General features: G+C 46.4%; 2 protein-coding genes across 2 annotated transcripts in view; both read left to right on the forward strand.

Moving 5' to 3' along the window:
- Positions 1-1,098: 1,098 nt before the first annotated feature.
- LOC128589914 (aldehyde oxidase 2) overlaps positions 1,099-22,636 on the forward strand; it is an 83,389-nt gene continuing 61,851 nt past the window's right edge. Inside the window, exons 1-10 of the mRNA XM_053596790.1 lie at positions 1,099-1,216; positions 3,262-3,319; positions 4,841-4,937; positions 5,771-5,879; positions 7,212-7,338; positions 9,468-9,529; positions 12,253-12,342; positions 14,670-14,750; positions 15,530-15,674; positions 19,188-19,280. Coding sequence (XP_053452765.1) covers positions 1,163-1,216; positions 3,262-3,319; positions 4,841-4,937; positions 5,771-5,879; positions 7,212-7,338; positions 9,468-9,529; positions 12,253-12,342; positions 14,670-14,750; positions 15,530-15,674; positions 19,188-19,280 — 916 coding nt within the window. The 5' untranslated portion in view covers positions 1,099-1,162. The remainder of the gene's footprint in view (positions 1,217-3,261; positions 3,320-4,840; positions 4,938-5,770; positions 5,880-7,211; positions 7,339-9,467; positions 9,530-12,252; positions 12,343-14,669; positions 14,751-15,529; positions 15,675-19,187; positions 19,281-22,636) is intronic.
- Positions 15,688-17,754, forward strand: LOC128590408 (RNA-binding protein EWS-like). Its single transcript, XM_053597738.1, is given in 3 exon segments — positions 15,688-15,826; positions 15,986-16,926; positions 16,928-17,754. Coding segments are annotated over 3 exon segments (1,734 nt in total). The 3' UTR covers positions 17,582-17,754.

Raw genomic sequence — 22,636 nt, forward strand, 5'->3', positions numbered from 1 at the left:
AAGAAATTTGGGAGCTGACAACTCCATTTGAGTAGGAGAAGCTCTGTGGTGAAAAGGATTCTGAAGCCACTTGTGAACCAAGTGAGAAAGATCTTCCTCAATTAGCTGAGTCAAGAGGATGCCAGGGATTTGCTGTTTCTGGCCTGACCCACTGTTACAGGGCGAGTGCTCATCTTCAGACAAAGGGTTAACTCTAACAATGATACCAGGGTTCCATGAATTCACAGAGGAAGCCGAGAAGCAGGGCAGGCTGGTCTTGTCACATCCATCCCCTGACACCAAACACTGGAAGCTGCTGCTTCCTTCACCCCCACCAAGGCCAAGTCCTGGACCTGCCTTCAGCTGAAACAATAAGAATGTTGTTCTCACCTACAAACATCTAACTGGAAGTTTTCAGAAAGAGCAAACATGATACTTCTCTTCTTATCAAGGATTATGTCTGTATCCCCCCAGGTGCTACAAACCAGAAGATTTGGGGTTTGGTTGCTGCTCGGCACTTGCTGCTGAAAGGCTCTGCTTCTGATCTCACCCCTCTGGCCTCAGCTTATTTATCTGCACAGTGGTTGCCTTGACTCGATCACCATTTTCCAGTGGAACCACCCTGGGGGTGGGAAGGAAGCAGGAAGTCACCCCCCACCTCCACTGTAACTCAGGCACAGGCTGGACCTGGCCACACAATTTCCCACAAGGAGATGTTTCTGCAACTAGAATGAGAAAGAAGTCGGAGAAAGTGGGAAATCTCAGAAAGCCCACTTCTACCTATCTTTGAGAAAAATGAAATCCATCCAGGGTACATTCCTGGGGCGGAAGCCATGTGCAAAGCGGTTTTAAGGTTGGATTGTTGTTTATGATCTTCACACTCACACCCTCAGAAAAGCAAGAAGAGGTGTGACTGTGTACTGAGCCAGCTGCGGAGCCAGGATTGGTGGGAGGCAGAGGGCCCGAGCTAAGAGGCTGGGCCAGACAAGTGTCTGAGATTCAAAAGCCACGAAACAAGGAAATCTCCACCTCCTGCCCAGGTCTCTTAAGGCCCCAGGCTGCCCACTTCTACACTAGGAGTGATTCCAGTTGCTTGGATCTGAATCCTCTCTGCTCACTTCTGTGGCTGGTGCAAAGAGCATTCCCCCCCAAGGCCGTGTGGCGAAACCTATCTACAGGTGCGATGCCTTGCCGGCCGCCATCAGATGAGTTGGTGTTCTTTGTGAATGGGCGGAAGGTGAGTGCTGGGTGCTCCTATCATGGCTGGAAAGACAGCAGGAAACCAGTAGCTCGAGGGGGGCTCTTGCGGCCCATTCGGGCTGAGCCCCCATCAGTCAGGGGCAAGAAGCCAGAGACCAGGGACCACCCTAATTCAGCCTGTCCCCCCACTCCCTCAGAGCTCAGTTTGAGGGAGGAACACACATCTTGGTGTTGGAAGGATCCCTATAACCTGTACGAGTCACTCCACCTCCCTGAGCCTCAGTCTGACCTCGGGAATCCACTTCCTGGGCTCCTGTAAAGATGGAAAGATGCTGCACTTTTCTCTAGTTACGTTCCTCTAACGCACCTAGTGCTGAGCCCGATGGGTGGAAGCACTTTATCTGGTAACATGCCCTGATCCTCAAATTCAGAAAGACAAGGAATGGAACCTTTGTCTTTACCAACTTATTTTCTTCTGTTGAGTCCCCATTATACAAAATTGGTTGAAATGTCATCACAGCCCACTGGAGCCCTCCTCCTTCCCAGGGTCTTATCTAAGTTCCACAGGGAGCCCACAAGACACGGCAGAGGCTCTCCATTGCACCTCCCCCTGCAACCTTCCCTCCAGTCCTTGCCATCAACCCATGCAGGTCACTGGCTGGCCCTCGGTGACCCCCCAATCCCCTTCCTCTCCTGAGTCTCTATCTGCCTCCCAGGCACATGGCTTCTCCAGAGTCTGGCCCCTGTCTCCCTCAGCACCCTGACCCCGCACACCTAACAGGTTTGGTCATCCCCACCCCCTCACCCTGGGGCTTGGCCCAAGAAAGGACACAAACCACAGAGCCTCTAAACTCATGGCTCCCTCCTCCCTCTCTCCTGTACCCAGTCTCCCCCACCAGCGGCCACCAAAACTCATTCGGGAGCCTCGCCCTTTCTGGCTTGTCCCACTGGCCCAGGCTTTGGGGACACAAGAGAGGTCCCTTCCTCTCCTTTCTGCCCCACAGCCCTTCTGCGGCAGCTGCAGCAGAGCAGAGAATAGCCAAGGGTCAGAGAAATGCAGGTGAGTGTGGGAGCAGCCAAATAATGAAACGCTATCCACCCACGTTCCCAGTCAGTGGGTCTAAAGGACCCCTGGAGGGGGAGGGCAGGAAGGGGAGGGCTTCTTTCATTTATTAGGAGACCCTTAGAGATTCAGCAGGCAGGTTATTTTAACATCTCTGCTTGGAAGCATCTTCTTATGGTTTTTTTATTCTTCGAGGTCTACAAAAGTTTATGTCTTCCTTCTGGGGAGAGAGGAACAGCCTCACATGGACAGCCCGCCACCTATTCCTTTCCTCTAACACGACGGAATGGCTAGAAATGCCTGCAGGATACCCTGCAAAAGAGTCAGAGGAAATATCACACAACGAGCAAGTGGGAAAGAGGCACCAGAGAAGGTCCCTCAGGGTTTTTAAGTGCCAAGTCCCCCACTTTTCAAGGGGAGGATTCTAGTGTTCCACCAGAGCCAGCCTGGGTCCTAGGCTGGGGCAGAAGCCTGTGCTGTTGAGGAGACCGGCAGGCTCCAGGGCTTCACCAGGACAACTGCAGCTCCCACCTCCCGCTTCTGCCACCAGTTCCCAAGAGCCCTGGTGTTATCGAGTATGTTCCCTGCCAGAGGTGCCAGAAACCAGCTTTCCTCCCTGCAGGACCCTTCACTGCACGTGACTGTACACACACACACACACAAAACCTCGCCCAGATTGAAATAGTTCATGAGTATAAAAGACTGAATTGGAAGATTCCATAAAAATAGATCGTGGAACAAATAGGAAGGATACAATTCATGGGTCATCTTTACCCAGCAGTGTCGTGGCTCTAACCATATAGAAGAACACTGTTGTCATGATGGCTCTGTGACGCCTCCTGCCATGTAAGTGTGTGTGTTTTTGCTCTCATAGCAAAAACAAACAAAAAAAAAAACAGACGTGCCGATGAAATCAGGCCTATCATACCCAAATCCCTAAATCGAACAGGACACAACAGACATTCCCCTGAGTCTCCAATACAAGCCCCATAATACTCTCTCTTCTGTTTCCAACCCAGGTGATAGAAAGGAACGTGGACCCAGAAGGGACGCTGCTGACTTTCCTACGAAGGAACTGAATCCTTTTTCTTAAACTCCTGCCCAGGTCTATGCTTGCCTTACAACCTAAGCCAGCTGTGCTCATAAGAATGCATCAAATCTCTCCATTCAAACTGCCATTCCCCTTGGCCTTTTCTCTGTATTTGCTTTTGGCAGTGGTTTTAAGGGTATCAGGTTAATTGGGCTCTGTTGGAGGGGATAAAGTTTCCTCTAGAATTTTTTATATCTGATAATAGCAGTGAAATGGAAGCTAAGCTCTTAATTCCAGCACAAATCATTCCCTTGAGAGCCTTCCAGATCCCCCCCAGGCCTGTTATATAACAGAGGCTTGTGCACATTCCATGTGCCCTGCCCTTTTGTGAAACCAAGCTCTCCAGGTTCAGTGACAGCAAGTGTCAAAGGAGAAGATTTCCTTTCCCTACATCTGTTTCCTTACCACTCCATTTTATATTCCGGAATATAGAATTTCACAATAGCAGGCATATTTTAATTGGTTAATCTGATGGATCTCCCAGAGAAGCCAAAAAGAATAAATAAATAGATAAGTAAATAAATTATAAATTGATGAAATCAATTATAGTCTCTGGAAATTTTTATTAAAAAGTCTAGTTGCCAAGATATGAAAATTAGGAAATTTCATATTTTTAAAAATCGAGACGTTTCAACTTCTCTTGGAAAGTGGAGAGATAGCCATCCCTGGGCAGCACCCACCTTGCTGAGAGTGGAGCAGGCACCATTCCTTGTCCCTTTTCTAAAATGGGGCTTGAGCTCTCCACTCACACTTGGCCCACTTGATTCATTTTCATGACCTCTCTAATAAGCATCTGTGGTTTTGACTTAATGTGAATAAACAAGCCCTGGGGTTAAAAATAAATAAACTCAACAGATAATAGTAATAGAGTCGATGATTCTGAAATCTTATTAGCCAGTTTAGTTAAAGACCTCCAACCCATAAATTGTGTGGAAATAAGCCACACAGAGGGAGAAGAAGGAACAGAGAGAAGGGACCTTATCCAGAGGGTTTAGGATTGGACCCCAAGCCAGAGCGGAGGGACACTCAAGGTAGGATCTGCACCCACCTTGGAGAGCCCTCCAAAGTTTCACCAACTCACTTTCAAATGCAATATGAATTCCTGCACAAAATCAATAATCCATCAAGTTGTTCAAAGTAATGTTTTTCTCTTCCACTTATATGATTGGAATCAAGAAGAAAACAAATAAGAATTCCCTATCGTGAAATAAGAGAAAATAAATAAAAGGCTTGTATACCCATTAACCTGCAAGATGCTTATAACCAGCCTGTGAAGATAAAGGAGGTATCACTTCTCCCTCTTTGTAAGTTAGAAAACAAGCAAGGGGAGGTCAGTAGGTCCAGTGTCACACAGCTAAGAAGATGTGGAGTGATCTTCCCCAAGACCTGGAGGTGGGCGAATGTACCTCACTCCACAAAGAACTTCCTCACTAGCTGCACCCCCGGGAGGCAGCCATATTGGATATGAATGTCCACCTGGGCATCTTTTCCTTGACCAGCCCTTCCAGTGCGTCTCACAGGAACCAAGTATGCCTGTGGAGAAGGTGGCTGTGGCGCCTGCACTGTGATGGTGTCCAAGAATGACCCTGCGTCCAAGAAGATAAGGTATTGCACCCAGACGCCCAGATGGCAGAGGAGCACTCTGTTTCCTTGCCTTTCCACATCTTAGATTCCTGGTGTTTATGGATCACAGACCCCTCTGAAAATTCTGAGAAAAGCTGTGAGCCATCTACTCAGATAGTATATAAACCAATTGCATCTTGCAAACCATTTCGCCCATCTATGCATCCCAGATTAGGTCAGCCATTCATTTTACAGATGAAGAAACTGAGGCTCACAGAGATGCAGTGACTTGTTCAAGATCATACGACTAGGAAACTATATAACAAGGACTTGAAACCACAATTTCTGGCTCTGAGTTAAAGTTCTTTCTTCTATGGAGCTAAAACAACCCTCAATTTCAGCCCTTAATTAGAGCCAGATCCTAGAACTTCGGCTTTTCCCAAATCTATAGGTCCAAAAAATTAAGAGATGTCTTCAGGGTACTGTTGAATGATCTTATCCAGAAAGTTTAAAATTAGCAAGCAAAAAAAAAACACTCCCCAAATGTATATGCGTGTATATGGGTAAAATAAGATCTACATCCCCATGAATACTAGTTGAAATCCAACTATACTCCTAGTGGCATGAGTGCATTCCCATTGCTCTATTCTGAGCTTGGAAAGTTTTTCTGAATGCCCAGCTTCACATTAAGAATCCCTGATTCCTACAGGTAGCGCAGTATCAGCAGAGAGGACTCAATTCTTCCTCCCTGTCACCTCTCTAGATCCCCAGACTAAATGATAGGCTTTGGGGGCTTCTATTGCCCTTCCTGGTTCCAGGTTTCCTCAGAAGTCTGTGTTACTCCCCTTGATTTTCCTTGTGTTTCTCATACAAAGACACTTCTCCGTCACTGCATGCCTGGTGCCCATCTGCTCTCTGTATGGCACTGCTGTCACCACCGTGGAAGGTATTGGGAGCATCAAAACGAGGCTTCACCCCATACAGGTAAAAAGTTCATCTGAATTTTCTCATTCTCCAACTTTCTCATTTTATCACATGCTGTGTAGACAGCACTGGCCGAGGCTTCTAGGTTGTGATCAGAAGCTTTGGATGCGAGTTTGATCAGGGTAATAACATTTGTGGTTTAAAAAAAAACTGGAAATTCATCTATATTTCATTAGATAAGATGATCATCTTTTTGCTGACTTTTTCTACTTGAATGATAAGTGGGCTTGTTGAAATATTGATTAATGTCTATTGGACAATTGGTCTAAAACAGGAATTATACAAAGAAAATTACATGTAGTATAAAATATCTCTAAGGCTAACTTTTAGGATTATCCCTGTGGCCAGAGTAAAATAAGAAATGGTAGTGAGTGTATTCTGAAGCTGACCTCCCCAGGGCATGAGAACAATTGTTTCTCCAAATCTTAACCTGAAGCTGGAACAAAGAGGTTGCATTTAAGAGTGATGTGACATGTATTGTCAGAGAACACATCGATTTCTCTGTCATTGTCACAGGGCAGTCACACAAGCAGACTGAGCAACCTGGAGTCCTTCTAGATAGGAGCCCAGAGGGCCTTTGGGTTTAACCACGTGAGAATCAATTCCAAGGTGGTCAGCAAATGCAAAGGTCCAGCAACGTCTCCTAGAGTCCAGTAGGAGATCAGAAAGACACTCACAGCAAGGTTGATAAATCCAAATCTTAGGATTATGTTACATTCTGAAATCTAGACCAAGGCTTCCCAACATTTTGTATACCTAAGAATTACCTGGGGAACTGGCTAAAGATGCAGATGGTGAGATTCAGGAGATTTGGAGTAGGGGCCCCACTTCGGCGTTTCCTTCAAGTTCCTCAGTGGATCCAGGACACAGACCAAAACCTTGAACCTTTAACAGCAGAGCTCCCTTTGAGCCAACGCAGAAGAATTTAAAGAGGAAAGCAAAGCCAGAGCAACAATAGTCTCCAAGTTAATTAGAAAGAAGTAGCCTCACAAACGCAGCTGTATGACTGTGGAGGTGTTCAAGGAAACTGTCTTTGAAATTTAGGCACATCCTCCTTCCAACTATTGATTTCTAGGGAATTCTTATTCTGGAGTGGAAGCTACACATCACCGTTTCCCAGCTAGAAGGGTTTGAGCACTCGACCTTGAGAAGTGATTACAGGGCTCAAGTATAGCTTCTGAGTCATTTCCTCCCGGATCCGCCTAGGAGGGACACCAGCAGATGCTGGTCAGCAGTGGGGTATACCTAATAAGGGAGATGCGGGCTGTGGAGCATGGTGACAGCCAGTGGGAGGAGCAAGGCAGGGCAGTGGACATGTGTGTATCTCTCCAGGAGCGAATCGCCAAGTGTCACGGCACCCAGTGTGGCTTCTGCAGCCCTGGGATGGTGATGTCCATGTACACACTACTCAGGAACCACCCGCAGCCCTCAGAGGAGCAGCTCATGGAAGCCCTGGGGGGTAAGTCTGACACAGAGAAAAGCCTGCTGCCACCATGGCCAAATGGGGAGTATGTGCCCAGCTGCTCCCTTCCACCCTCCGTCATTCCAGCCCCACACAGGCCCCTGCTCCAGGGGTTTCTAAAGCAGGCACAGGTCACCAGGAGCAGAGAGGACCACCAAGCCATCCCCAGTTTATCACAGCACATGGGCTGAGCGACCTGTACAGAACTAGCACACTGCACACTGGTTGGCTTAAAAACAAAAGAAATGTATTTTCTTGTAGCTCTGCAGGCTTTAAGTCTAAGGTCAGAGTGGTGGCAGGACCACCCTTTCTCTGAAAGCTCTAGATCAGTGTTATTCAACCTTTTTCTCTCAAGGCAAAGTTAGAGAGAAAGTTGAATTTATGGTTAAACTTCTGCACCACATTTCAATTACGTTGTGGGGTTTTTTTGTTTGTTTTTTTCCAGTTTTTGGCTGTGGCTGCATTTGAACCCACCACCTCTGGCACATGGGGCCAGCACTCTACTCCTTTGAGCCACAGGCGCCACCCCTGTTGATATTTTTTTAGTGCAAAAAAAAAGAATATACTTACTGCGCTTTGAAATTCTTTTGAAAATAATTTAATTAATGACCTATAAAAATGTTTGCAGCACACCTAAGATCCCATCACAGCACACCAGTGTGCTGTGCCACACCAGCTGAAAATCACTGCCCTGGAAGAAGATCCTCCCTGTCTCCGGCTGTCTTCTGGGGGTTGGTGTAGTCCTGGCGTTTCTGTGCCTGGAGATGCAGCTCTCCAACTGTGGTTATACCTTTGCATGGCCTTCTTCTCTGTGCGTCTGTGTCCAAATCTCCCTCTTCTTACAGGACACGAGTCATTGGATTTGGGCCTACCTTAATCCAGTGTAACTTCATCTAATAGGGTCTCTACATCTCCAAATATGGTCATGTTCACAGGTTTCAGGGACTTCGACATTTCTTTGGGGAGGACACAACTCAACCCATAATAGGGCCCTTCACAAATCAAAGAATCCCTCAAATTTTTAAATAGGTTTAAGATGCTGACGAGGAGTCCATAAACATATCCCTTTTGCAGAATCAAAAAACATTAACTGCAGGTGTCAGTAATCCCTAAATAAGTCACCTGTTAGATATTTAATATATAAATTCTTAGACCGAGGTCTGACAGGTGAGCAAGGACACACTCTGTTAATGTGCTCATCTGCCAAGTGCTGGTGAATTTCCTTCTCTCCCACTCCCCTCCAGTACAGAAATCAGATTAAGTCACCTAAAATCTACCTTCCTTAGGTCCTTTTCCCATTTGAGGTCCTTCAGCAGCTCCTTAATGCCTAAAGCGTGGCCAGCCTAACTTCCCCCCCGGCCATTCAGAGACCAGCCAACCACTGGCCTTCCTAATTCACACTTCCTCCTCCTCCTCTCCCGCCTGCGTGCATTTCCTCATCTGCAACTGCTCAAGCTTCTGGGAGAGTCCAGGACACCCTCCCCAGTTCCCTACCAACTCACAGCTTCCCGGATGAACTCTGTCCCACACTGACGCTCCTCCACCCCACCCTCCAGGCCTTTATCTTTGGACACCTGAGGTTCTCAAACTCTTTTTACCATGCAAAAGAATTAACCACTGGCCTCTTAAATGCAGATTCCTGGGCCACCCCAAGATGCGCAAATTCGGGAGAACTGGAGCAGGGCCGTAGTCCTGCATTTTTCACAAATGCTCCCGGGACACTCTGAGGTAGTGACCTGGTAGCCATGGAAGAACACTAAGAGCAGACTGTTCTTTGCTCATCAAGGGCCTTGGAAGTCACCTGTATTGTCTGTTTGAGGATCCCCACTATCTTACCTAGTATCTAAAACATAGCTACTGTCAAGTAGATACACATTAAAGGAATAAATTAATAGATGCATGAAAGTGACCTCACCAGCTAGACATCATCTTTGGGACAGAAAATAAACCTGGAATTGAGGTGGTGGGGAGCATGATTACTAAGTAGAGGGGAAAAGCATTAGATAGTTTGGAAGACTTTAAAATTCCCACAAAAAAAAAAAAAAAAGCTGTGTCTATTTCAACTTTCCAAAGAAGCCAGCAAAAACAAAGCCTACCCACAACAGCCATGTTTCCTCTCTGACTAGGTAATCTGTGCCGCTGTACTGGGTATCGGCCAATTCTCGAGAGTGGACGAACCTTCTGCATGGTGAGTAGCTGACTGTGGGGACACCCACAGAGCAGGAATGACAGCAACAGCTGGTCAAGGCTAGGGACACAGGAAGTGAATGTTTTTAGACCATCATAACAGAAGGTAAGGGAGATCAAGTGAGTTAACTCCACTAACTGCTAAGGATGGGGAAATAGTTCACCCCTTTGGTTTTGTCCAGTGAAAACCATGGAGGGAAGTCAGGTGATATAAACAGCCATCTAGGCATCCTCCATGACCAGTTAAGTGAGGCATCTGGATAGGACAGGGGGGAGGGCTCCAGCAAACCCAGGGTGACAAAGGGATGCAAGAGGCTGCAGTTTGCTTTGGTGAGGCAAGTTTGGTTCCAGAATCCAACCAGCTGAGCTGGTGTGAACTGAAAAGAATCCAAACATGCTGAGTGGGTTCCAAACCACTTCAAGCCCAAGAGTGCAAGGAGTTTCTGCTACAAAATGGGGATACTTCACTGGGTTGTTATGAAAACCAAATGAGTCTTGCTCAGCACTTAATAAGAGTTCAACAGTTATTGATGATGTTGTTGATATAGGAATAGTGACATGGGGACCAGACAGGCACATCTCATGACCCTCTGCTGGGGACAAGATGGACATGGGCAATAAAGACCTTAGACCCCTTTCTGGTCCTCCTCCAGCTATCTCAGAGTCCATGGGGCTTGCCCACCTGGAGCTTCACCTGTTTTCTAAATCATTCTCCATGTATGGTCTTAACCCCACTCCTGGACCAAACATATCCTCCTTCCTGAGTCCATCTAGGGCAGACTCTAACAGCCAGAGTCTGCACCCTTAGGTCAGAAGGTGGACAAGGAGCAGCTGTTAGTGGAGGAAGTAGACTGAGTTTGGCCATTTGGCGAGCTAGGAGTTTACAGGGCCTTTGAGACCTCTCACTGCACAGCACAGAGCCAAGGAAGGAGAGAGGACAGCAGGCTGTGGGCTGGGTCTCTGTGCCCTTTGCCGCAACCTCATGCACAGTGCTGAGTGCTCACAGAGGTGAGCTTAGAAGTAGACCAGCAGGTGTGTCCCACGCCTTACAGCCACACAGGTCACCTGCACATGCATGTCCTAGACTTCTACAGCCATAGAAGGTGACAAGCCGAGAAATAAAATAACAGCTTATAAGCCCAGAAAATTGTTAGTATAAGTGAGAAAGCACTTGTGAGATACAAATAAAAGAGGTTAAAAGAAACTTCTTTCCCTGTGGACGGTATGCACCTCTCCAAGCCCACAGACTTTGGGGATAAAGGCAAAAATGTGCTCAGATGCCCCATCCGGTAGCCAACAGGTCCCAGGTGACTGTAATGGATAAAGCAACCGGGCCCCAGAGAGAAAACCAAGGCTTAACGAGACTGGGCCAAGGGAAGACTGGCTTTTGTCCGTTGTTGTTCCACAGTGGTCCACCGCAGAAGCTCTCAGAACTTTGAGTAAGACAGGGAAGCGCTGCTTCTTGGTCCAGGTATTTTTGCTTCTGGGGCAGAATTAGGGAGATGGAGGCTTGAGACACTTCAGCAGAGGCAGAGAACCGACATGTCAGGAGAATGCATTTTGCTAGGTACTTGGGAGAAGTATTTAAGGAAGATACAAGAGTTAAGTTACGAGGAAATGGGAAATGGTTTCCCATTGGAATGGTTTCCATTCTCTGTCAAAAGCCTAAAAATGTGTTGCCTCATTCCAGATGGCCCCAGGCAGATCACAAATGCCTGGGAGATGTGGTTACCAGAAGGATCTTCTCTCTATTTCTTAAGGCCCTTATATGAATGATACTATTCAGTGCTGTTGAATCTTATATAAAGCGTGGACATAAAGTTCATGTGCAGTTTAAAAGCACACAAACTTTCTGTCCACCCTGTTTATGGTAGAGAGTTGATAAATTGCTATTGCTGTGAAAAAAATCTCATAAATTAATTTTACCAATAGGAATTAACCTAAAAAATGCATATGTATTCACAAAGCTGTACATGTAATGAACAAAACGTTCATATACTATATTCTATAGAAATATACTAGCACATGGGGGCAAGACACGATTGTAAGAGAGACTTTACCTAACAAATGCAATCAGTATAACCTGGTTTCTTGTACCCTCAATGAATCCCCAACAATAAAAAAAAGAAAGTAAAATTAAAAAAAAATATATACTAGCACAATCCCAAATATATCAAAATATCATTAGTAAAATAGGATAATGATAGTTTATTTCTTTTTTTTTTTTTTTTTGAGACAGAGTCTCACTTTGTCACTCTCAGTAGAGAGCTGTGGCATCATAGTTCACAGCAATCTCAAACTCGTGGGCTCAAACAATCCTCCTGCCTTAGTTTTTCATTTTTAGTAGAGACAGAGTCTCACTCTTGCTCAGGCTGGTCTCGAATCGTCTCTAGACTTCTACAGCTCATGAGCTCAAGTGATCCACCCACCTCGGCCTCCCAGAGTGCTAGGATTACAGGCATGAGCCACCGTGTCCAGCCAGTTTATTTCTTTTATACATCGCTATATTTTTGTATATGTCATATATATTTTATATATACGATAGGTACCATTTTATTTAAAAATAGAACAAAAGAAGAAGAGCCTTGTGATTATCCCTGTTCCAATAGAAACTATGAAAGGGGCTAAGCAGTCTGAAGCCTCATTTAAATTGCCAAATCTTCCAGAACACATACGATTTACCTACTACAAAAGTTTTTAATTTAAGGCCCTTCACCTTCTTAGGAGTCAGATGGCTGTCAACAGAAGAGAACAGGAAAATGCTGCTTGGATCAGGAAGAAAGTGCTTCTTCCACACTCGGCAGGAGAAACGATGTGAGTCCCTTAGCTTACCTGGTCCTCTCACTGCGAGTTGCAGCTGCACTTGTTAGTCTCACTGGTCATTCTCAGCTTTACTTACCACTGTCCAAGGTGCAGTGCTATTTGGGAGCTGGGTAAAGTGGTGATGCAACGTCCATGCTCTGATTTTCCCCCTAATATCCTGAAAGGCTGAAACAATAGAAAAACAAAACCACTCAGATAAGAGAAAAAACACCGACCCGTGAGTCCTGTCCTCAGGGGGAAAGGACTTCTGTACCTGCCCTCTATCAGTCTCCTTGGCAGAGAGGGTGCTGCCACCTCGGGGGGGCTACAGGGCTGTCCAATGGCACAGGAGCCTGACCCCACAGCCAGGAAGTCCAGCCTTAAACATTCCAGTCTCTGGCTTTGCTCTCTGAGAGATACCAGTGTCCAGAAAAGAGTACTGCCAAATCCTTCAAGGAATTGCTTAGAGAAGCTGAAATATAGCATAAAATAGAGGATCAGCTCACTGTAAGCAAGGAAATCTGAGAGCACAGAACTCTGCCCATTGTCCTCTGAGGCCTCTATTTCCATCCTTCACACCTACCTTTTTCCCATTCTAGGCTCCCACTGTCACCCTATTTGGGTCTGAGAGTGCTGCCCAGGGGAGGTGGGCTGCACACCCACAGCCACTTCACAGAGGATCAGTGACCTTGGTGGGGTCAGTACATCCCAAAGTCGATTCTTAATTTTGTGGTCTCTGGAATTCAACTTGAGGAATGATTGGCCTCTCGGAAGCACCCGACTCACTTTAACGAAACTCAAAAGAATCTGATATTTAGGGTGGCACCTGTGGCTCAAAGGGGTAGGCTGCCGGCCCCACGTGCTGGAGGTGGCGGGTTCAAACCCAGCCCTGGCCAAAAAAAAAAAAAAGAATCTGATATTTAAATTGAAATGTTTGTTTATAAAGAGAAACATAGTTATAACGTGGACCTAGCCATCACCAAGCCACACATGCCTTCCCTGTAGGAAAACATACTAGGAAGCCAAATTGTAATGAGAAGATTGCTTGGTGAGCATGGGCCCAGGGCAGTTGCATAGTCTCAGCTGATAGCAGTAATAGGGGACCCTGCTCTTCCACCAGAGCAGACCTGCTGGGAGGCCAGGTGTCTGCCCTGTGACCTGGCCCCGCCCCACCCCTTTAAGCTGTCAGTAGCTTCCATTTGGTAACTGTTAAGTCTTGGCCTAGGACCCCTTTAGGGAAACTTCGTTTCTCAACTTTGTTTAACATTTTAATTCTCAGACACAAGTTTCTTCCTACGTTTTAGAGCTATGCCACATTACTGCCCCCAGGTACTGCCTATGATTCTAATTCTGACTAATGTGAACACTGACTGTGCACATGTGGGCCTATAATGGCTCCATCTGTGGCCCTACTCAGAACTCTTACAAGGAGCAGTTATAAATGTTCCTTCTGGAACCCCAGAAGACCTAAGAGAGAAAAAGAGGGGGAGTATTGGACAAAGGTTTGGTCTTTTCATTTATCACAATTACCCTTCAAAATATGGATAATTTAACCTTTAGAGAGGTTAAGTATTTTTCCTTTAGAGGCCAGCCAAGGGTGAGTGAACACAGACCTCTCTGCCTCTGCTGTCCACATACTCCTTCCCCACAGTGCTCACCCCACCCTGCGCCCTACGGGTCCCTCCCAGTGTCCCTCACCTCCTCAGGAATGTTTTCTGCCAGTAAGTGTTTTCTGAAGCTAAAGCAGATCTGATCCAGTAACAATTTGGGTAAATTTCACTGTCTTTTGGTTTCCTAATGGGTAAAATGGAGATAATTTACTTTCTTTATACAATTATTGTGAAGGTTAAATAAATTATTAATACATAAAAAAGCACTTGGAATGCAAGTGCCCAATAAATGTTAACCCTTGTTATTAAAGTCAGATTGCATGTGTACCCGTGTGTACGCAGATGTATGTTTATGCCGGGGCATGTATGTTTAGAGTAGTCTTTTTTAAACGACTGACTTCTCAGAACTTTTAGTATTTAGAGTCCTGACTTGGCAGAGGAGAGGATAGTGGCGGAGGCACAGTGGAGAGGATCTGCCTCTTACTTAACCTCTGACAGTCTTGGTTTTTCCCGGAACACTCCATTTCATAGAATACTCCTTTCTTTCCTTTAGTATCCCTCTTACAACAGGATTCTTACTTTAAATTACTTGATTTGAGCTATTTCCCTATATAAGGAGAGTGGGAAAGTTATTACCATGTTCATCTTGCCTAATTCTGGGGAAGAATTGCAACACTGTTTCCAATCAAGCTGAGCTGAGAAAGCCAACTGCTTCTTTCCTTTATAAAGATTTCCACGAAGTTATTTTCCCAAGAGGAGTTCCAGCCTTTGGACCCTACCCAGGAGCTCATATTTCCTCCAGAACTCTTGGTAAGATGAGTTGGGTATTTTGTGTGCTTGTTTAGATAGCATTAGTTAAAAACTCAGTTGTATAAAACCACCCATTTTCCTGCCTGTGAAATTGTCTAAGGGTGGAAATGTTTGATCAGATGGAGATCTGCCTTCTCCCGAGCTCACCAAGCCCTGGCGGAGGGTCTGGACACATCCCCTGAAGCCTCAGCCGAGGCCGTTGTTTTAAGTGATTTCCTCACTGCTGTCCTCATTGCCATCTGGAATGTGCAGGCAACTCTGCGTTGCTAAGCTTCTGCTGTCTTTTTGGAGATGCCTGTGTTGGCCCCTGGAGCACTTTGGTGCGAGCTGCATGCTCCTGACCTTTCCTTCCCTCGGCATCTCCATGTTTTCTCACAGGCATCCAGCAGCCCTCATTTATGGAATACCTACTTCTGAGGGGGTTCTGATGTGCTTGTTCATTATTCATTCATCTGACAAGTATTTACCCATTCGGCAACAAGCCAGACACTATTCTAGGTGCTGAATATGAGGCAGGAGAATTATGGTCTTTCAAGCCATGAGACCGAATCCACCCTGACTAATCAGTGACAAGTGCCAGCTTGTACTGTTACTTGCCCCCCAAACCATCTGATTATGAAAATTCAAGCATTAGCCAGTGGGTGTAGTGAGTATCTTTTTGGGCAAGTGGGCCCCAGAACCCCTGCAGTCTCTCCAGGGAAAATATGTCCTCCTGGGACCTGTGTAACCCAGGAGGACAGGTAGGCACACAAGCACACATACTTACCATTTGCCCTTAGAGGATGGCAGAGAATCCAGAAAAACGAACGCTGTCCTTTTATGGAGAAAGGGTCACCTGGATCTCCCCTGGGACCCTCAAGGATCTCCTGGAGCTGAAAGTGAAACACCCTGAAGCCCCTCTCATCCTGGGCAACACCTCCCTGGGTGAGTGATTACAATGGTTCCCATTCCACCATTAATGCCAAGCAGAACCTCCTGTTCTCGGTCTACAAAAACTTCATCCTTTATAGTAAAGCCGGTGGTCTCCAAAGTTGGTTGCACAGATATGCTGGTAGTGTGCAGGGTGATCCCTCGAGGTGTGGGGAAATAATACTGGAGGCTTGTTTAAACATTTATTGTGTCCTTTCTAATTTTGTTTTTGTTAAATATTTAACAAACAATGGATTTTTATAAAATATATGTAAGGATAGTAATGCTACAATGCACACTCAGTTACCACCCATACCTGCTTTAAGCATGTGAGCTTTATCAAGAACTTTGTGGTGCACCTACAAGACCCCAGGATGGTAACAAGCCTGCTGAGACTAGTCAACCTCAGTCTAGCACAGGGGGTTACAACCAGCCTAACCTAGGATACGGACAGAGTAACTACAGTTATCCCCAGGTACCTGGGAGTTACCCCATGCAGCCAGTCACCGCACCTCCATCCTACCCTCCTACCAGCTATTCTTCTACACAGCCGACTAGTTATGATCAGAGCAGTTACTCTCAGCAGAACACCTATGGGCAGCCGAGCAGCTATGGACAGCAGAGTAGCTATGGTCAACAAAGCAGCTATGGGCAGCAGCCTCCCACTAGTTACCCCCCCCAAACTGGATCCTACAGCCAGGCTCCAAGTCAATATAGCCAGCAGAGCAGCAGCTACGGGCAGCAGAGTTCATTCCGACAGGACCACCCCAGTAGCATGGGTGTTTATGGGCAGGAGTCTGGAGGATTTTCCGGACCAGGAGAGAACCGGAGCATGAGTGGCCCTGATAACCGGGGCAGGGGAAGAGGGGGATTTGATCGTGGAGGCATGAGCAGAGGTGGGCGGGGAGGAGGACACGGTGGAATGGGCGCTGGAGAGCCAGGTGGCTTCAATAAGCCTGGTGGACCCATGGATGAAGGACCAGATCTTGATCTAGGCCCACCTGTAGATCCGGATGAAGACTCTGACAACAGTGCAATTTATGTGCAAGGATTAAATGACAATGTGACCCTAGATGATCTGGCAGACTTCTTTAAGCAGTGTGGGGTTGTTAAGATGAACAAGAGAACTGGACAACCCATGATCCACATCTACCTGGACAAGGAAACAGGAAAGCCCAAAGGTGATGCCACGGTGTCCTATGAAGACCCACCAACTGCAAAGGCTGCCGTGGAGTGGTTTGATGGTAAAGATTTTCAGGGGAGCAAACTTAAAAGTCTCTCTTGCTCGGAAGAAGCCTCCAATGAACAGCATGCGCGGTGGTATGCCACCCCGTGAGGGCAGAGGGGTGCCACCACCACTCCGTGGAGGTCCTGGAGGCCCAGGAGGTCCTGGGGGACCCATGGGTCGTATGGGAGGCCGTGGAGGAGATAGAGGAGGTTTCCCTCCGAGGGGCCCGCGGGGCTCCAGAGGGAACCCCTCAGGAGGAGGAAACGTCCAGCACTGAGCTGGAGACTGGCAGTGTCCCAATCCGGGTTGTGGAAACCAGAACTTCGCCTGGAGAACAGAATGCAACCAGTGTAAGGCCCCAAAGCCTGAAGGCTTCCTCCCACCACCCTTCCCACCCCCGGGTGGTGATCGTGGCAGAGGTGGCCCTGGTGGCATGCGGGGAGGAAGAGGTGGTCTCATGGACCGTGGTGGCCCTGGTGGAATGTTCAGAGGTGGTCGTGGTAGAGACAGAGGTGGCTTCCGGGGTGGCCGGGGTATGGACCGAGGTGGTTTTGGTGGAGGAAGACGAGGTGGTCCTGGAGGCCCTCCTGGACCTTTGATGGAACAGATGGGAGGAAGAAGAGGCGGACGTGGAGGACCTGGAAAAATGGATAAAGGTGAGCACCGTCAGGAGCGCAGAGACCGGCCCTACTAGATGCAGAGATCCCACAGAGCTGCATTGACTACCAGATTTATTTTTTAAACCAGAAAATGTTTTAAATTTATAATTCCATATTTATAATGTTGGCCACAACATTATGACTATTCCTTGTCTGTACTTTAGTATTTTTCACCATTTGTGAAGAAACATTAAAACAAGTTAAATGGTAAAAAAAAAAAAAAAAAAAAAAGAACTTTGTGGATGTGGAGAGAAGGGAATACTTCTACACTGCTGACGGGATTGCAAACTAATACAACCTTTATGGAAAGAAGTATGGAGAATTCTCAAAGACCTAGAAGTTGACCTTGCATTTGACCCCACAATCCCACTACTAGGTATCTACCCAAAAGAGCAAAAATCATTTTACCACAAAGACATTTACACCAGAATGTTTATTGCAGCTCACTTCATAATTGCCAAGACATGGAAACAACCCAAAAGCCCATCAACCCATGAATGGATTAACAAATTGTGGTATATGTTAATACTATTCAGCCATAAAAAAGATGGAGACTCTATATCTTTTATGTTTACTTGGATGGAGTTGAAACACATTCTTCTTAGTATCTCAAGAATAGGAAAAAAGTATCCAAAGTACTCAATACTAATATGAAACCAATATATAAACACACACTCATAGGGATGATAGAACACAAATATAGTCTAGCTAGGAGAAGGGGAGAGGAGGGGGAGGGGAACAGGAGGGCGAGTGGCCAGAGGAGGGAGCATTTAGTGGAATCTCTCCTGATGTGCACAATGTACATTATTCAGCACGCTACCCCCCCCCCAGGTGAGGGGCTCTCCTACAACTTGAACTTTACCTTGGAAGTAAGAACAATGTAACCTAAAAATTTATTCCCTCATATTAATTTGAAATAAAAAATAATAAAAATAAATAAAATAAAATGACAAATTAAAAAAAAAACCTTTAAAGGCTCCTATGAGCCTTTCCTTCTTCTTGAAGGTACTTATTGGCCTCAATTTTGTGCCGGTCAGTCTCTTCCTTATTTTTACAATTTTACCACATACCTACTTCTGAGCAGGTTCTGACGTGCTTATTTGAATCGCTGCACAATATGCCATTTCGATTTGCATATTTTTGCACTTCATAGAGACTGACACTGTATTATTTTTCTCCAGATTTCTTTCCTGATTCAAAATTCTTGCCCTGAGATTCACCCATATTGTTGGTGTGGCTGTGCACGTTCCATGGTGTGAACGCGGAACAGTTCGCTCACCCGTGCTATTGCTGAAAAACAGCTTGCTGAGACACCTCCAGCTGTTTCCAAGTTTGGCCATTAGACATATTCTTCTATATGTCTCCTGGGGCCTATAGACAAGAGTGTTTTAAGAGCTTCTCATCCTTTTTATTTCCTATTTTTATATAAATGTAATGAATGCAAAAGTAAATAAATAGATATATCGGGAAAGCATGGTTTATACATCTACTTGGCAGGGACATGGGACCATCGCTTTCACATCTATATGCATTTATTGTCAGTCTTAAAAATTTGTGTATGAATATCTTTATGAGAAAATTTCTGTGCAAAAAAAAGAGGCATTTTCTCTTTTCTGTCTCTAAAATATTTTTACTCTTCAGGGCCTACAATGAAATCTCAAGGACAATTTCACCCAATTCTCCTCTCTCCTGCTCGGATCCCTGAGCTGAGTGTGGTGACTAAAACAAGCGAAGGTGAGTTCCTGGTGTCAGTGAAGCAATCTCTGCAATAACTCAGAGCCTCCTCGTTCGTTTGTCTAGTCTTGCCTATTTCCAACTCCTCATCATTTTTCTAATGTCATGTTATACCCCCACCGTGAGACTGCACTGTCAAAATCTTTTCAAGAAATATGAAGTATCAGAATTGTATCACTCAAGACCTGGCATTCACTTGCAGAATTCTTGCCTATAAAATGCCATGATGCCGCAGGACCATAAATTTGCAGGATGATAATGAAAGAGAGCAGGTGCCAGCCATCAGTTAGACAGTCAATTCCAGGGAGGGAAGATGTTTGCAGGGGCGAAGTTGGAGAACTATCACCTGGCACTCACATGCTACTTGTCTCATGGGGACAACGGCCAGGGGCCAAGGGGAACGAAGAGCCTCCTGGGCAATCATCCCCGGTTACCTCCCACACTCCATGGAGCTGACTAGTGACGAGGACTGTACTGGATGAGGTGGAGCTCACAGAGTAGAAGAAAACATGCAGAGGACTTGGCATTCCAGACGCAGGGCAAACCCTCTAACGAACACAATCTTACTCCGTCTCCAACACTCAAGCTCCTAGTCCTTGTATGCATGGAAGTGCTCGGTCAATAGGCCTGGTAAGTGAATTAATGGAAATGAAGAATGAATGAGTGGGTCAGAAACTTGAATGCAAGGGGAGGCCATGGTAATGATGGTGTCTTAACTCAAGCCACTGAAAGCTTGAGTCAAGACTGACTGCGTCATCATGTGGGTCTGTGGTGAAGGTAGGGGCTCCTGCATGGCCGTGTCAGTGCTATCCGGGAGTCCTACCCGCCTGGCCTCTAACCATCATCAGCCAAACCTAGATTTTGCTGCAGATAAGCAGGTCTGTCCATCCCTGGGCCTGATCCCTCCCATTTGCAAGGGAAAAGACTTTTCCTAGGGTTTTGCCCAGCACCAAGGTTTCATAGATTCTGTCTCAGGACAATTGAGGTATCACACCTATAAAAAAAGAAGAAGAAGAAGAAGAATATGCTTAGTTTGCCTGAAAGCCTGGCATTGGCAGAAGGCACAGGAAGGAAGATGGAATAATAGAATGGGCGATTGGATAACCTATCCAGTCACCCCAGACATTACTTGGCCCCCTGTTTTCAAACTTTTCTTAAGGACCATCACCCTGTTCCTCAAAAGAATCTTAAATAAATAGATGGGAAAATACTGCTGTGTTTGGAGTAGAAGGAGGACTTTTCACTATCCCTCCCTGTCCCTGAGCCCTCTGTATCTGTCCCCGAGAGCATCTTTCATGGCACAATTCAAAATTCTCATTATAGCCCAAATCTCTGATCTTTCAGATGAGGAAGCCATGAAACAAAGGCTAGTGGACCGAGGTGCCCAGGCTGGCCGGTGGTCATGTGTCAAGGCCTCCCACTTCTAGCTCACACCCTTTTCATTACTGCCCTGCACTCCCCAGGTCCACTCTGCAGCCTGTCCAGCTGGCTATTTGAAGGGACTGATCACTTTGGTCTCTGTAGCCCAAGTAGGGTTAGATTGTGGTATCTGAGAACAATGCGCCCGGCTCTGGGCTCTCAAAATTAAAGCGTGAGTACCCTCTAGTGGCGTCCAGAGACGTTTCCGTCATCCTGGAGCTTTTCTGACAGCCCAGAATAGTGAATGAAGGACTCTTGTCAGGACAGGGATGCACGGGAGCCAGATGTGGCCCCCTATGCCACACCCTGTCACCCCCAGGAAAGAAATTTCTTCAACAGCTATAATGTTTACTTAAGCATTTGTTTAAATTTTGCATACTCATTCATATCACGTACATATTTGGCTCAATATACAATTTTTTTCCTCAATACCTTTAATATGATAAATGCTTCAGCAAGTTTATCCCATGGACCTATGAACTCTGAAAAGCACATAGTCAAAATGTAAGTCCCTTTCTGAGAATCAAATGTGGAAGCTCTTTCCAATTGCATTGGATGCAAGCTGGGTTTGGGGACCAGAGGTGGAATAAAACACAAATAGAACCACAGAAAACACTGGGTGGCCCAGCACAAAATGTGTCATGCCTAGGACACAGTGGTAATGTGAGCAGTGAAAATGGGATTGTTGGTGGCACATGTGGCTCAGTGAGTAGGGCACCCGCCCCATGTACCAAGGGTGGCGGGTTTGAACCCCGCCCTGGCCAAACTACAACAAAAAAATAGCTGGGTGTTGTGGTGGGCGCCTGTAGTCCCAGCTACTTGGGAGGCTGAGGCAAGAGAATCACCTAAGCCCAAGAGCTGGAGGTTGCTGTGAGCTGTGATGCACGGCACTCTACCGCAGGCAACAAAGTGAGACTCTGTCTTTAGAGAAAAAAAAAAGAAAGGAAAAGAAAATGGGATTGTCTAACTTCAGACTGGGTTTGAAATCCTATGAGGGCTCAGACAATAGAGCAAACAGCTGGCATCTCACTCTCTGCTGGCAGGGGTCTACCCTTTTCTACCCATGACAAGTAAGAGGCAGTGGTGCTGGTCTGTGTAATGCTTCTGACCTTCACAGCTATAATAATGTTTTCGTTGTTTCTGATTTCTTCTTTACTAATAAGGCTCTGGGTCTTCTCCTTAGAGAGAAGGATCATAGAACAGGAAAACAAGCTTGATTTTCCTAGCATTCCTTCAAATATAAGGCCAAGATTTTTGCAGAAGTTAAAGAACAGGCTCCCATGGCACCTATGGTGACAAGGAAGTAACAGACTATGGCTGATGGGTCCGGGATGGGATCAGGTCCCACTTACAGAGATGGCTGATGGCTGTGGGATGGGATCAGGTCCCACTTACAGAGATGGCTGATGGCTGTGGGATGGGATCAGGTCCCATCTACAGAGATGGCTGATGGGTCTGGGATGGGATCAGGTCCCACTTACAGAGATGGCTGATGGCTGTGGGATGGGATCAGATCCCATCTACAGAGATGGCTGATGGGTCCGGGATGGGATCAGGTCCCATTTACAGAGATGGCTGATGGGTCTGGGATGGGATCAGGTCCCACTTACAGAGATGGATTATGGGTCTGGGTTGGGATCAGGTCCCATTTACAGAGATGGCTGATGGGTCTGGGATGGGATCAGGTCCCATTTACAGAGATGGCTGATGGCTGTGGGATGGGATCAGGTCCCATTTACAGAGATGGCTGATGGGTCTGGTATGGGATCAGGTCCCACTTACAGAGATGGATTATGGGTCTGGGTTGGGATCAGGTCCCATTTACAGAGATGGCTGATGGGTCTGGGATGGGATCAGGTCCCACTTACAGAGATGGATTATGGGTCTGGGTTGGGATCCCACTTACAGAGATGGCTGATGGGTCTGGGGTGGGATCA

The sequence above is a fragment of the Nycticebus coucang genome, chromosome 7 (genome assembly GCF_027406575.1).
Source record: "Nycticebus coucang isolate mNycCou1 chromosome 7, mNycCou1.pri, whole genome shotgun sequence".
Classification (NCBI taxonomy): Eukaryota; Metazoa; Chordata; class Mammalia; order Primates; family Lorisidae; genus Nycticebus; species Nycticebus coucang.